Source organism: Bactrocera neohumeralis, chromosome 2 (genome assembly GCF_024586455.1).
Source record: "Bactrocera neohumeralis isolate Rockhampton chromosome 2, APGP_CSIRO_Bneo_wtdbg2-racon-allhic-juicebox.fasta_v2, whole genome shotgun sequence".
In the NCBI taxonomy this organism is placed as follows: domain Eukaryota; kingdom Metazoa; phylum Arthropoda; class Insecta; order Diptera; family Tephritidae; genus Bactrocera; species Bactrocera neohumeralis.
In genome coordinates, this window is record NC_065919.1 from 86,278,556 (window position 1) to 86,295,290 (window position 16,735).

General features: G+C 40.3%; 1 protein-coding gene across 6 annotated transcripts in view; it reads right to left on the minus strand.

Annotated features, from left to right (window-relative positions):
• Positions 1–16,735, minus strand: part of LOC126758845 (calponin homology domain-containing protein DDB_G0272472) — a 31,982-nt gene that overhangs the window by 5,556 nt on the left and 9,691 nt on the right. For 5 of the 6 annotated variants that reach the window (XR_007666907.1, XR_007666905.1, XR_007666904.1 and 2 more), the window contains exons 2-8: positions 14,532–14,564; positions 10,085–14,442; positions 1,162–1,313; positions 941–1,075; positions 612–869; positions 210–549; positions 59–145 (exon numbers count right to left, since the gene is read on the minus strand). Coding sequence is in view for 3 of the 6 variants with exons in the window: in XM_050473255.1 (XP_050329212.1) it covers positions 59–145; positions 210–549; positions 612–869; positions 941–1,075; positions 1,162–1,313; positions 10,085–14,043 (4,931 nt within the window). In the remaining 3 variants the exon portion in view is untranslated. The remainder of the gene's footprint in view (positions 1–58; positions 146–209; positions 550–611; positions 870–940; positions 1,076–1,161; positions 1,314–10,084; positions 14,443–14,531; positions 14,565–16,735) is intronic. The other variant, XM_050473262.1, reaches the window with a different exon arrangement.

Here is a 16,735-nt window from a genome sequence, read left to right on the forward strand (position 1 = left end):
AGAAAATACATAAATATAAGTTAGAATTTGGAAAAATCGCAATCTGCGACAAACTCACTAAAGTTTGTCCTCCCAGAAGACGGCAGCTTGATGGCGCACTTCACTGATACGATGGACTACTTCTCGTTCCTTATCATAGAGCGCGCTGGCAAGCAAATTAAGATAAATTCAATTATTACCAACTTCAACTCAGTTTCCACTTTACTTACTTATCACAATGAGTTTTGATTTTTTTGACAGCCTTCATCTGCTCCTCCAAGTTTGTGTTGGCCGTTTCCAGTTCGGACTTTATGTTGTCTATCTGTTGCATGAGTGTTTTGATCGCCGATTCTTGCTCGGCCACAACGCCACGCAGTGACTTCACCTCCGCCTGGTACACCTTCAAGCCCTCGACTTCTTGCTTGCGTTCCTCCAACTCGTTATGCAGCTCCTCCGTTCGCTCCAATGCCAACTGGCGTTCGTGCAGCAGTTTATCGGTTTTATCTTTCGCTTGCAAGCGTATTTCGCGCAGTTGCCATTCGCAATCGGCCATAAGGTTCTCCTCTCGATCTGAAATGATATTTTGTAAGTAAATTAGTCTCCGCAAGCAATTTCGTTATTTCTCAATTGACCTTGATTTTGTGTTCTCAACATTTCGAACTCCTTCTGCCATTTATCCTGACAGATCTTTCGTTCCGCTTCCGAGTTCTCCAACGCATTCTTCAATATTTGGATCTGCGCTTCCAATTCGCTGCGTATTTTCTCCACCTCCTTGCGCCATTCCTCCGCTTCGGTCTGTGCCGTCGCCAGTTGAGTTTGCAAGTTGCTGGCCAAACTCTTCGTCTCATTGTACTTAGCCTCCAGTTCCTGATACTGCGTTTCGAGTTCCTCTGTATGGAAGAGTGCAATTTAATAAAAAAAGTCAAACTTTATAATTGCATTGACGCCAAGTTGGTGTTACCATATTTCTTCCTAAATTCATCCTCGTTCTCACTGTACTTATGCCGCAGACTTGTCTTTTCATCTTCCAGCAGCTTCAGTCGCTTTCGCACGAAGTCATCGTCCTTTTGCGCCGCTCTCAGCTCGCCCTGCAATCCTGTTTATAAATTTAATTCCACACATTAATACTGATTATTCGTGTTCGGGGAGAGTAATTAGTTTTGATTAATTCGGTTAACTTACGCTCTACATTCCACGCCTTCGCCGACATCTCTTGTTCCAGTTTTTCGATTTTCGCCTGCATCTCGCTGACTTTGTTCTGCAGATTTTGCACATTCTTCTGCGCGTCCCCAATTTGTGTGTTGTAACGTGATTTCTGTTCAATTAGTTCGCGTCTGGAAAGTATATTAATTTTTAATTTAATTTCTATTAAAGGCAGATAAAATGTTTTGCTTAGCCTAAATTTATTACAAGGTGTGGATAAAGTATTGCTTTTTGAATGGATAAAATACAGTTGAAGCAAAAACTAGGCCTTATGAAGAGTTTACGGAAACTGCATAAGGAAAATCAACCATCAAAAGATTGGTATGCTAAGTTTAGGCATGGTGAAATGAGCATCGAAGACTGTGAACACAGTGGACTCCCAAAAGAGGTTATTACTAACGAAAGCATCAAAAAGGTTCACAAAATATTTAGGGATGACCGTAAAGTGAAGTTGTTCGAGAGAGCAGACACTCTAAAGATATCAATTGAACGTCTACATCATATCATTTACGAATATTTGGGCAAGAGAAAGCTTTGGGTGCCGCGTGAGCTCACTTTTCACTAAAAGCAACGACTAGTTGATGATTCGGAGCAGTGTTTGGAGATATTCATACGTAATAAACTCGAGTTTTGTGTCGATATAATACAATGGTTGAAACATAGCGTCATTATTTCACTCCGAAGTCCAATCGACAGTCATCCGAGCGGATTGCACACGATGAATCCGCTTTAAAGCGTGAAGAAACGCCACAGTCGGCTGGCTGGTCTGTATTTTGGAATAATTTTTGATTGACTACGTTGAAAAAAGTACTATCAGCAGCGACTATTACATAGCGTTACTGGATTGTTTAAAGGACGAAATCGAAACGAAAGTGCTGTTTCACCAAGCCAATACACCGTGTCACAAATCAGTGAATCATTTCAAAAGTCCATAAATTGGGCTTCGATTTGCTTCCACATCCACCGTATTCTCCAGACCTCAAAAGAATGAGCGCTAGGAAGAAATTTTCGTCGATTTAAGAGGTCATGGTCATCGCCGAAACTGAGGCCTATTTTGAAGCAAAGGACAAAGCGTACTATAAAAATATTATCGAAATGTTGGAGGGTCGCTATAATCAGTGTATCACCGCTCAAGGGAACTATGCTGAATAAAAAAACGAATTTTGCCAAAAAAATCTGTTTTACTAGGGTAAATCGGGAACTTTTCAATTAACCTGTAATATTTATTAATAAATTAAAAGAGTTGCAAGAAGCTAAAAGTACTATTCAATAAACTTACAAGGTCTGTCGCAAATGAAACAGGACTGCTAAAAAAAACAACAAAAAATTAATATTTTTCAAAAGTTATATTTTTTTATTCAAAGTAGTTTCCTTGTGCTTCGATACAGCGTTTAGCCTGGTCAATTAGCATTTGAAATGAGTGTTTAAGGTCATTTTTCGGAATGCTCTTGAGAATATCGGTCGTCGCCTTTTTGGATAGCTGAAATGTCCTGAAACCAGTGTCCTTTCATGGGCAAATGAAGTTTTCCCAATAGGTAAAAATCACAGGGTGCCAGATCAGGTGAGTAGGGTGAGTGATTAATGGTTAATATGGAGTTTTTTGTCAAATAATAATACAATTATATTCTTACAGAGTAAGAAGCACCAGCAGCATTATAACTACCTATGAGACATGGGTGTATGTGTTCGACATGCAAACAAGTCAACATTCATTTGAATGGATGGGAAAAAATGAGCCGAGCTCATTGTTTTTTCGAAATTCGTGGTTTGGTGCAGCATGAATTTGTTCCTAGTGGGTACTTTGTGCGATTTATTTATCTGAATTCGGCACGAATATTGTTTTTTATGAGCATTTTATTTTTAAAAACGTATCTTTAACGCTTCTGTTTATAAGAAAAAATGGAAAAATAAACGGATTATTTGGCGTTTCGGTAGCTATTTGCGATTTGAATATATATTTAAGTGCCTGTATATAGGTATGTATGTGTATGAGTGTATATAAATACTTCGTATTGAAAAATTGCTTTCAAAATAGCACGCGCTGAAGAACGCAAAAGCAATGAGATGGGAGGAGATGTCAGTGGCAAAGCAAATATATCACAATACACACATAAATATACACATTAGGGTGTTCGTTATTTCACAAGCACATTTTTTTATAGCCTAAACAGGGTAACTAAAGATGTTTGTAACACATAAAAAGAAACGTACAAGGTCTCTATAAAAAATATATGTAAATGTTTGGCGTAATCAGCTGAGTTGATTCTGTACCTGTGTCTGTATATACGCGAAATAGTCCTTCAGTGTTTGAGACAATGATCTGAAATGTTGCATGCGTCTTTTTCTGCTCAAGAAGTTGCTCATTTATCGGAATCACCGATATCGGAGCACTATAGCATATAGCTGCCATACAAACTAAACGATCGGAATCAAGTTCTTGTATGGAAAACTTTTTCATTTGCCGAGATATCTTGGCAAAATTTTGCAAGCATTATTATCTAAGATAGTAATGCAATCTCCGAAGAACTTGTTCAGATCGGGCCACTATAAAATATAGCTACCATATAAACTGATATTTTCGGGTCAACCGGAGTTTACGTTTTTTCCTGTTTTTTAAGGCAAAAAGTAAAACTTCAAGTAGCGTCAGCAAAAAAGAAATGGCTTGGTAAATAGTGTACACCCTAATGCAAACACATATATACATATATTCATATGAAAGCGTATGTGTAATGGTACTGAATTGTTTGGGATAGATCTCAAGATTGTCTATAAGTACAATTGTTGCCGCCATCAAAGTACTCAGAGGCAAATATAAACAAATTAAGCGGCAGGTAAGTGAGAGTCGTAGCCACTAAGCATACACACACACTTATATAAAGTAGATATATATGTGTGTACTTTGCACTGTTCATTTTATATTGCGTACTTCTTGTTTATTTATTTCAACTTTTTTCCCTGCTCAACACGTAAATTACACTTTTGTTAAATATTTCGGGGGAAAATGCTAAAATTTGGGTTGCAATACGCGCAGCATTAGAGATTTCCTCATTGCCAACTCGCTTATAATTTAACAAAAATTGTTAGCACTTCGCAATTTCTTAATTATAAACACTGATTTTACACAATATAAACTGACAGATAAATGGCTTGCAATTAGAATGTAAAGACTAAGTATAAATATGCGCAGAACCTGGCAGCGAATGCACACATACCAACAAAAATTAAGTGGTGCCTTAGTGTACGTGTGCATGTGTGCGTGTGCGTTGGTGGTTGGTGCTTTTCCAATAAAGCCACTTATTGGATATGCTTTTACGCAACTGCGAAGATTTCAATGCTAAAGAAAATTAATTGCTGATGGAAACACACACACACATACAGATACTTTGTAGATACTTGTTCATATATAAACCTGCTCCTGCCTTTGATTGCACGAAAACACAGAGGCAGGGGTTACCATTTAGATTGCTAAAAGTAATCAGCACGTGGACCACATGCGTTTAGCTGCTCAGTGACGCGCATATTTCAAAAAATTCACTCAAAATTTCCAATATTTTAAGAATTTGGCAGAAGAATGCCGAACTACAAAGCAAACAAACATTGGCATGTCGAAACAAAAGCAATAAATATTAAGCTGATTTGTCCTACTCCCAAAATAATCATAATTAGAAATGCAAGCAATAGCACCCGCACACATGCACACCTACACACACACAAGCGCATAACCAGCGGTGAATTGGAGCCCGAAACTAGAGCAAAATATTCACACACACACATAAGTATATATTTGCATGGGCTTTAACGCACAATTATTTCTGCAAAGCGTGCAGAAGCACACCTACACACCCACACACACACACGCAGCTCTTTTGGACTGCAGTTATTTACTGCTGCCATTTAGCCGGTGCATTTGTGCCGAAAATGTCTGAATTTTGGCGTAGAAAGCTGTGTGTGCGCCCACAACGCGCCAGCGTGGGAATCAAATACACACACCTGCACACACACACACGCACGTAGTTATAATATATAAGCGAGACATTAATATAGAAATATGTAGGCAACAGTTTGGCTGGTTGCATGTCCGAAAATACGAAACGATTCATTCCGTCATGAGTTTTATTTAGCCTTCCTTCGTTAGTATTTGAATTTTGAAAATCCGGTGTTTTCGCTGTTTTCTGTTGAATACAAGTATTTTGAAAAACTGAATGATTTTCAGCAAGAAAAAAACATAGGCGAATCGGTATGGTAATTTTGTGCAAGAATTCTGAATATTTTTGCTCAACTCATTGGCGATTACTTAGGCATAAATGCGGACAGTTTATTTTACACGCGAAATTTATCTTTAAATAGGCGCAGATTATGTGACTCATGGTCTGCAAACAACGCTGGACCATCATTTTAGTTGGCTGAGCAAGGCGACTTTTCCAAATAATTTTTTGTATAACATAATTTTTACAATCATTCATTAAAATTCATTAAACTAAACATATATTGGGTAGTCGAAAAAGTCTTTTCGTATTTCTTATAAAATCTTTTTTTTGTACTTTTTTTGGTTAATTGAAGCTTAAAACTTTCCAACACAGTGGCACAATGTGATTGATATCACAGGAGATATACGTCTGCAACGACATCTAGTGACAAAATACGAAAAGACTTTTTCGACTACTAATATATTTGTATATAAATAAATAAAAATACAATAATATTGAAATTTTGAATTAATACTCCGCTAATCGTACGTTTTTAACTAATATATTTTACTAAAAATATGTACATACATGTAAATAATACATTCATATATGACTGATTGAGTAGGTGTCAGTCTACTATAATATATTGGCTTCATAAGGTTACTCATACGCCGTGTATGTCTCATTATGAATAGTATATGCATAATGAATTAGAAAAAAGCTCAAACGTTTAAGATTTGTATAAATAATAAACAATTTTTACAGTGTATAATTTTCAAAACCCTCTGTTCTTTTCGATCAATAATATGACAAAAAAATGAAATCATATTTCTGCTTGAACAGTGGTCCCAATCACTTCAATTGAAGTGAAGAAGAGCCTTTATTTCATGGAAAAAAATTAGTCAAACAATTTTGGGCAAAAATTGAAATGAAACAATTGGAAATACTTGCAAAGTGAACCACTGTGTACGCTAAGGGTGCAGCTCATTCTAGACATAGCAGCATGTCCATAATTGGAAAATTTGATAAAGAAGTGAATTGAATGAATGCTTTTGACATGGAAACCTCAATCTTCTAGAAAGAAGAGTGCATTAAACCTATAAACGAACAACTTGAGTGCCCGATACCGATACTCTTGGCAAAACCGTAAGCTTTACTCATTAGTTCTCTTGAAAATATTTCAATGTACTTTTATCTGTGTGATCTGGAGTAGAGCTTATCAAGTAAGATCAAATGCGATACAATGATCTACCTAGGTGCAAAACTGCAAAAGCCATCAGTAAAACGTTAGATCGGAAATGTAAAAAGCGCCTACTGGCACTCGATAGGGAAACTGTCAGGCCTTGATTTGAATACTCACTGGTTTTGATCTGATGGTGGCACACGCCTGGTGACAGATTGAAGATTGTAAAAAAATTCAAGAGCAAGGCACCAAAAAGTCAGTAAAGCTTCCCTTGTGCACTTGTATAGCATGAGATACTAAAATATGTAACGTTAGTGGGTAGTCTCAGAGTCAGTTGAAGTACGCATCAAGCGCAGACATCATAAAAGATGACTACTTCTCATGAGCTACATAACGGCACCCATCTAAGGAAGCAATCTGGTATCGCTAAGGACAAATACTTGCCTATGAATGGCTCATTTGCCTACCTATCCAAACTAACTCAACCTTATTATGCAGCTTCTTCGTGTAAAAGTCGATTTGCTCCTGTTGTAGACGGAAGCATTGTTCTTTACTTTATGGTCTTAAGGAGCTTTGTCACACCTGAAATATAGTTTTGATGAGTTTTCCTATACGTTGATTTTCTTCTTTGAATGTTTCTTTGCATGAGCACCGGACCGCAGACGGTAGATCATCATTAGCCCTGTGCCTTATCAAGCAACTGAATGGATTTGGTAAAAAACCTGTCCCGCTCCTGCTTTTGTTTCGGCCTTTGATACGTCAGTGAATATGTAGATTCCGCTGTGGGAAATGTCGATCACACAAAGATTGGACCAATTTTCTTTTTTGAGGAATGAAAATAATCTATTCTTCTTCTTCGTGGGTCGCTTTGCTAGCTTAAATTCTAATACCTCAATTATATGTATATTGGCCGGATGTCAAGTGTAACCTCCAGAGCCTTTGTTAAGGAAGTTTTCATTTCGATACGCAATTAAAGGGCGGTAGGAATGGTTGAGCCAATAGACCATGTGAGGTCGTAAATCGAATGGGGCAGTGGCCCTTCTTCAGAAGTTTCAGATTTAACGGACTTTATTAGCCCTGCTCTCAATGTATTCTCTCCAAGCTTAGTTTCATTTCCGAGATATTTGACAGAATTCGAGAGTACAATAGTTCTACCCATTAAAAGATACCCAAATTAAGACCTTCTATGAATTTCGTCCGTAAGGAACAGATATATTTGGTAATTAAAGTACCTTTTACGATGTGAAAGGTATGCTGTCAATTTCACATGAATTAGACTTCAGATGACATGTTTTCCTATGAACTAGAGCAACGAAAAATTTGGAGTAATCATCATGGCAGACACTTATTGATGATATTAACACAAAGGGAAAAAATGGAAAATTAAATCATATTCATTTCTATACTAAAGATATAGTAAGAAGCGATTGGGTTAGGCTATATGGCAACATCAGAGTTCATACCAAAAGTTTTCCTCAGATAGTTTTTGTTATCTTGACTCAGCACTAATGTCACTTAAATACGATAATATGAAGCGAAAATGGTTGTAATCGCGGTAAACAGACGAAAACATGGCCAATCCAGTATTATCACTAAAGAAGTTATTGCTTTTTGTACTATATGATATGCTAAATTTCACGTTAAAATATTCATTAGAATTTGAGATACGCGTCGTTTTGTGCGGCTCTAAAAGTGAATTCTTCGATTTTTACTATTTCTGAATTTATTGGAAAAAGAGGTACGGTAATGCATCATCTCATACTGCATTGGTTATTCGTGATCATTTCGTCACATTTTCAACTAATATCGTGCCGCAACCACCGCATTCGCCTGATTTACCTTCGTGTAACTTCTGGCTATTCAGCAAATTCACATGACCACTCCGAGGACACCGATTTGACCCAATTGAGAATATAAAAGCTGAATCGAAGAAGGCGCTGATGGTCATCACCACGGAGGATTTTTCCAAGTGCTACGATGACTGGAAAATTCGATGGCATAAGTGTATTGCAGCGGGAGGGGACTACTTTGAAGGAGATGAAATGGACAGAATTCACCTTTCAATTTGATCACAGTAGTATATTGTGTGTATACTCATCTATAATGAGTTCTTTAATTTAGACCTTTACTGTCAACGCTTGGACAGTCGACAATCAACTTATCGGAAAGGAATTAGATTCTTTAAGGGCAGCTCCAGGTCATAGACATCGATAGCGACTCGCCAGCAGCACCGGCGACTTGCTTGGTGTTCATCCCTTTAGTACGGACTTCGCACCTAATGACTACTACCTCTTCCTATTCATGGTGAATTTGTGAAAACCGACTGTTCCAGTTTTTTTGCCCATAGGGAGGAAAGTGACATTGTGAAATTAACCTCAGAATGGCCAAAAGTTGAGAAAATTTTGATCACACTAACTAAGTTAGTTAAAACATTGAATTTAATGGAATTTTTCTAACAATATTAAGGTCCTCTTCAAAGGTCTCTTACCCCATTTGGGTATGGTTATATGTCACCGCAATAAAAATACAAAAAATATGCATATTTAACGTAGAAAAAAAGGTAAATTCCTGGGAGTTGCAATTAACTGATACCTAAACCAATTTTAAACAACACAGCAGTCATCTTCGATTTAAAAAAAAAAGTGAATCAGTTGAATATTCCATACAAATGAATCATTAAATTCTTATTTCACTTTGCTTTAATATGTTACCGGAAATATAGGAGATTAACAAAATACGTGGTTCTTTGAAAATAGAACTACAAAAATATAAAATATTAAACTATAAGGTATATAGATATATTCAAATATATCTTTTGTAACATTCGGATTAAATTTCTCAACTTGACATTCATTTTCAAAACTTTCAGAAAAATACTTTGATCTTGCCTACAAGTATTATCTCACTTCCTTTGCCTACGAGTTTGTGTATGGTACATATATAGATACCGCTGTTTATATATCCAAATGCTTCGTAGCTTCGTGGTAAATTAAAATACGTTAAGTATCAGAAATATACCTGAAGACATGTGAGAAGCAGCTGCTTCCCGACGCGATCAAATCTAGCGCAGAAACTGGCGCGAAGCCAAAAATTTGCGAATTCTCTTACCCACCTGTGATTAAGTCTTTGTTTTGTTAGAATATTCCGTTTCGACACAATATAATCGTATAAAAAATTAAACTTTTTAACTTTTTGGTATTGAAACCAAAAATTTCAACATTAAATACACCCATAAGCGAATAATAAATCAAATTTTAATGAGCTGCCAGTCAGAGATATATAGTCGCGAAAAAGCCATTTATATAGACTATAAATAATACAAAGCAGCGCTGAATATTACCCAGCATTTCTAAGAAATTATACAAATTTTCCGGAAGTCCAAATAAACAGTTACCACAGAGTTGCTCGAGCTCAAACATTACATAATTTCCACTAACAATAACGCCAACACGAACTCTAATAAAACTGCCACTAACACTGATTGATTCGTGGTTAAGAAATTCACCAAATCTAGAGAGTTATTTATACGCACCTCAGCTTTTCCACCGTTTCGTCGTTCTCCTTGCTCTGGTAACCGTTCACCGAGCCGTTTGTCAATTCACTGTCCTCCTCTATTATCTCCACTGTTGACTTCTGATGCAGCCCGTTCATGTGCGCGAAGGATTTGTTAATGCCACCACCACTGCCGAGCACACTGTCGTCAAGACTGCGTCTCTTCGGCGTCGCTGGTGCGCTACCCTCCACATGAATCGGTATGAAGTGCACATTACCAATACTGTTCCCTGTGGCACCGTTGATATTGATAATCTGCTCACTGTCGCCCTTACTAGACGAGGTGGCGGTGGAAGCGGATATATTAGCAACCGACGACCCGGTCGTTGACTCCACTACCACATCCGGCAAACTGATGCTCTCGATGCAGACCAAACGTTCATTCGGATCCACAGCCTCTGCCAGATAGTCGAGATCGTCGCATTGCATTAGCGTCTCATCGCAATCGGTCGAATTGCCATCGCGCACGAAGGGCAAACGCTGATGTGCCAACGACTGTGTGTGTTGTTGTTGTTGACGATTGTTGTTGTTATTGTAATGCTGTTGCATTATTGGTGACCCGCTCTTTGTTGAACGCGTAGCGCGCGTTTCATTGTCGCTACTCGAATGCCGGCGGCTGTACGACGATGTTGACGAGCTGTGAGAATCAATGCCGCTGATACCCGAATCGGGGTAGCTGTTGCTCAGATTGGAATCACTCGTATTGGCACTCTTGAGTGTGCTGCGCTCAGGGCTATCGAAGTGTTGGCTATCCTCGTATTCAATGTCAAGGTTGTCGATTTTTGTCACGTCAATACCGGCACCAGCCTCTATGCCGTCAGAGTCCGAGTCTGCCAAGCTGTCTGCATCGCCATCATTTGCGGCGTACTTGGTATCGCTGTCCTCCTCATTTTCCTCTTGCTCGGGCACATTCTCCAGTTTCCTGTGATTATAACGCAATGGCCATTTGGGTTGGTAAACAGTTGCGGGAATTTCCTGATCGTGGAAGACCTCATCATCCTCGATGTCTTCCACATCGTCATCTACCGCGCTTATCTCCACGCCGGCGCTTTCGCGTTTCGTAATTGGCGGTTCATTTTCGAAATCGTAAAACACTTCCTGCTCCACCGGACTTCCAGCTATACTATTCTCTTGACCACTTGAACTACCGCTGCAGTCCACAACTGTTATTTTGGGTAATATCGGCACTCGCGGTGCATCGTTAACACTTGCACTCACGTCACTGCTATTCGTTTGCGGCAAAACGGTTTCGCGAAATGCATCCGATATGTCAGCGTAGGAACTGGGCGCGGCTTCGCTCGGTTTAGCGTTAGTCTGTCCCATGGACGCGGCGTCGCTTGGGTACACAGACGAAGACGGAAAAGTTGATATTGGCGACGGTACGTCACACGCTTCGCGGTTGCCGCTCGCGTTATTTGTTGGTACACTTGCGGTTGTTGTTGCTGTTAAGGGGAACGCACTTTGCGGTGCCTCACTCGCTGCACTACATGTCGTCACTTCGGTGTTGCACTGATTATCATTAAGATCACTGTTACCGCCAACTTCGACGTCACTTTCACACACACTTACTGCGTCAGCTTCTTCTGCCTCAACGTCACTTTCTATTATACACCCTTCACCCGCGACCTTCGATGTTTCGTTTTGTTTACTTGCGTTGTTTGATTTATTCTTACGCAGATCGTCTGCAGTACACCCCGCACGTTCATTCGGCTGTTCCGCGTTGTTGTTATCCGTGCCTGCCGTTTTGAAAGTACCGTTCAACTCGACTCTTATCTCGCGAATAACATCACACTCGCTGCCACAGGGCGCTTTCAGCCTCTGTTCGGACGACTCCTCTTCGATCACTTTGCTCTCATGCTGGGCTCCAGTCTCCCTCGCGCTCCACTGCGGATCTGCTGAGCGCGCACGCAAACCGGCATCCATCGTATCAGCTCTCGCGCTCAGTTGCTGCTCTCCCGCTGAATTGCTGCGTCGTTGGCGCTCTTCGTCTTCGAACGTTCGGCGCACATTCTTCGCGCTATTATTAGACCTCGTTATTTGATAACTATTTGTGGAAGCGTACGAGGGGTCGGAGATCAAGTCAAGGTGTGTACTAGCCGAATTATTTTGGCCATTTTGCATTACTTTGACTGGACCGGTAGGGGAGGAACTATTGTTATGACAATTTCGTTGTTGCTGTTGCCGTTGATTATGACGGGGATGACTATTGTTGTTGACGTTTGTTGGCGCGCTGACAGGTGCTAACGTACGGGTGTCCTTCGCGGTTCCTTGTTGTTGCTTTTGCTGCTGAAGTTGTGCCAATTTTTGCTGCTGCTGTTGTTGTGTGTGTAAATGTTGGTTTTGGGCAGCGCTCTGCACTTGTGCTTGTGTATGGCGACTGCGGTTATGATTACGTCCACGCGCCATAAATAAATCACTTAAGAATTCTTTACTCTTTTTGAAAGCCTTACTACCAACACCGTTAACACTGCGTTCGGTTTTCGAATTCTCCAACACGGACGCGGCGGAGTCGTCCTCCTCGTAGGGCGTTTCTGTGTCACTACTCTTCGAACGTCCGCGCAGAAATGAATACCTAAATGCTTTGCCAAGTTGTGAACGCTTTCGCGGACCGCGTCCAGAGCAGCTACTCGAACCACTGTAGTAGCCAGTGACACTGCTGGAATCGGCGGTGGCAGCTGAGACGTCGGTGATACTTTTACTGCGCGCACCCTTCAAATTCAGTCCCAATGTCAGCGATAGTCTCGATTGTCGTTTCGCTTCGTGGCTTTTTTGCACTTTCGGTGTTTTATTTGTTTTCTCAAGATTTCGATATTTCACTTCGTTAATTGCCGCAGCACTTGCTGTGTTAGTGGCTAGTGCAATTTGCTCATCACTATGAAATGCTTCACTTTTGTGCCTATTACCGTTACCGTGTCTAAATCTATTTTCACTACCCGCAGCCGCTGCGACAGCCCTTTCGACATTTTCGGCGCGCGCGGCGCTACTCGCGATTTGGTGAATAGATCCGCGTTCTTCTGTATCGATTATTGATCGATTGGCGCATCGATCGTTTTTATTATAATTTCCGCTAATGACAACTGGTAAAGTGCGCCCCTGCCACACAGCTTCTGCGTTCGAACTGCCATGGCGATTCAGCGACTCATACTCACCGCAATCAGAAGCGTCGCGCACAGCGTACGTTCGTGCGGTGCGATCATCATCGTCCTCGCGTTCGTGCCCAACAACGCTGTGCACATCCAATTTGCTTGGATTAGATGAAAACTTATTTATTATGTCGACATTAAAATCATTGCTACGCAAAGTGGCCGCTTTGTTGGGCAACGCAGACGACGCGACACTGCCTGTGGTTGCCACAACCCCACCACCCCGTGCGAAAGCATCAATTTCTTCATTCGCCGTGAGCGTGTTGTTGGCAGCTGTTGTTTTTGCTAAATTTAATTTGTCCCCCACTTCGCGTTCGCGTTCATCATCAATGCGCTTGCTGCGAAAATAGCTACAATGCTCGTTCACTGCCGCCGCACCACGCCCCGCCAGCAGTGATTTGCGTCCCGCATTCGCCAGTCCACTTTCATCACTTCTCGCATCTTCATCATCATCGCAATAGTCGTATTCGTCTTCTTCTAAATCTTTTAAATCATCGAATTCTTCTATTTCCGCGCGTGTAAACGTTTTGCCCGCAAACGCGTGTGTTGGTAACCCTATGCGCCGCTCATCGCGCTGCCGCTCTCGCTCATATTCGCGCTCGCGCTCTCGTTCGCGCTGCCACTCATTATAAGAGCGGTAACGCTCAATGGAAGCGGTTCTCGGTGCTTTATCACTGTCGCTACTAGCAGCGCGCTCTTCTGGCGCCACTCCCGCTGAATAGCGCGCTGCCTTGGGACTCTTCTCCTGATTGGATTTCTTCTTCTTCTTTGAGGAGCGCCGCAGCAAGTTGAACATACTTTGAGGCGCTATTCACTTGTGTTGTCGCGCGTTGTCTTGGCACTTTAAGCACTCACTCACTACGGCTGGTGTTTGCTCCCTTATTTGCCTACGCTCTTGTTCTTTGCTTAAGTTGTATATTTATAGAAGATCATTAGCACTTGCCGAGCGTTTAGTCGCGTTTGTTTTAATTAGTTTTTTCGTTGTTTATTTCGGTTACAACTAAATTTACAGTTGTCTCTTCCTGCTTGTTTTGTTTAAGTTTTAGCACTCATCCTCTCTGCGGCTACTGGATGGGAAGCTTTTTATAAATATCGTTTACTGGCGTATTTTTAAAAGTAGCTCGCATCTAGTTGATTGGTTTATCCTTTTTATTCCTAAGATCGCCTAGGTTGTGTGGCGCTCAGTCGGAATCTGCTGAAAGTTCATTAGAATTTTATGGAAAGAAATTTGTTTTTCACTTGAATAAAATTGCGTTTTTGCTTTGAACAGCTGTGCATACTCACTTCGTTTGTAATTCCCCCGATTCACCAGATTTTCTGGAAAAGAAAAACGAGGAAATTAGTTGAAGACATATGTATGTTAGATGTACTTTTGTGTAAGTTTTAGTATAAACAAAGATTTCCAGAAAGTAATTTAGCTAGTTCTGAGAGCTTTGGTTGCTTAGAAAATTTAGAGACTGCGTCGGTCATGGTCAAGAGTCATTGAAATAAGACACATATTTACAAATGAATGTACCTACATACACATATATATATGTATGTATGTATATATAGATGTAATTTCAAATATTTTTCACATTTTCTGCGAAATTGATTCTTTGAAGTTATAATTCGGAAACGAAAACCGAAAACCGAAATTAGGTAGAAATGATCAATTCATTTTTCTTCATTGCCAATGTCATCTTCAAGGTTATAAGCTTGATATTCACAAGGTTCTTTCCAATTACCAGACGAGATAACTCAATATTTTCTGTCGACTACATTCTATACAAAGCCTTATGCAATGCTGAGTATAAATAAATAGCAGCTAAAGACTGGACCGGTTTCACAGTCGAATTCAGAAAAGGTCATTGTTGATGGATCCATACAAAGCTAGAAGACGACTGGCATACGACCAGGAGTGTAGGAGTGTTTACAGATTAGTGATAAGCATACCAGTGGACTAGGTTTACCATACTATGACTATTGTAGCAGCTGTCAGGATGTAGGAGGAGAGGATACTGTAAAACATCTTATATGCGAATTGAATGCGCTATACAAGGGAAGAATCGCAACTTTCGTTGGAGGGTTTCCTGACGGCGTTTTAGAGGTTGCCACAAATAAAACTTTTTGTATTGCTGAACTTCATCAGAAGCACGGAGTGGCATTAAAAAAAAGACAAAAGACAATAGAAGGAGGGCATATTAGTCCCTTGGTATCAGGGACCTATTGTGAAAATTAATTACGAAAATTCACGTTCCGTAAAGAATGTGTTTCGCGCGCTTCGCTCAACTTATGGTCAACGTAATCGGCCCACTGACCCAGCATTCATTATTGGATAATATTCGACCAAATAGACCACGTCCAACACGCAGTGAAGAAAATCTGGCAGTCGCAGCTGAGAGTGTACACGAAGACCATGGAAAGTCGGTTCGGCGCCATTCGCAGCAACTCGGACGAACGTATGGAACGACTTGGCGCATTTTATGTTAAGATCTTAAATTGAAAAGATATTAAAACATCTTGTGCAAGAACTGAAGCCGCTCGACCTTCCTAAGATCTGACATTTTCGAGCCAAATTTTTTCAGCGATGAGGCCCATTTCAGACTCAATGGACGCTGCCACTTCCTATACATCGCAAAGTCTATGCGAACAATCTCGCTTCGATTCAGACCTTGAAGCCAAACATCGGAAAACTACTGTTAAGGACTGATAAGGAAGGAACGACCTGTATCACTGTTTTGAATAGAAAGCTCCACTCGAAATTTCTACCAGAACTTCAGAGAAGCCAATATTTTGAACGATCTCCCTGTTGTCTCCATGTGTCAGACAAGGTCAGGTTGTGAAGGAAGTCAAGTCCCCTCTCAATAAACAAACCATCTTCACATTCTCTACTTGGTTCATTCGTTACAGTTGAGAGCCATAACTTTGAAATCGTAGACAATTTCGTCTATCTTCAAATCAGCATTAACAGTAACAACAATATCAGAGTGTTTACGGAAAATCTATTTTTCTTTGCATATTGACAACGACAAACACTTCAGTCGATGGAGCGATGTACTGTACGAGGTATATGGTGACATTTACATAGTTCGGTGATTATAGAGACAGTGTAAGGGCTAGGCTATGTCATGTTGGCCGGTTGGAAGCGTACATTCCAGGTTTAAGAGTATTCGATTCCTTACCCGCCGGTAGAATGAGAGGAAGACCTTCATTCCGTTGAAAAGATCTGATAGAGAAGGGCTTGGCTGCACTTTCCATCTCGAATTGGCGCCAAATAGTGAAAAGAAGAAACGACTGGCGCCCTGTTGTTAACTTGGCAATCACGTTAGAAGAACACAATTTTTTAAACTGCCATTACTTAATTTCAAATTTATATGCCGAAAATTAATGAAATAATCAAAACTGTTTTCAGCGCTCAACAATTTCTTCTCAGCCTTAATAAAAATACGCTACAAAGTGGCCGGAATAGAAGGTTAAATAAATACATATTTTCATTAGTCAGACGA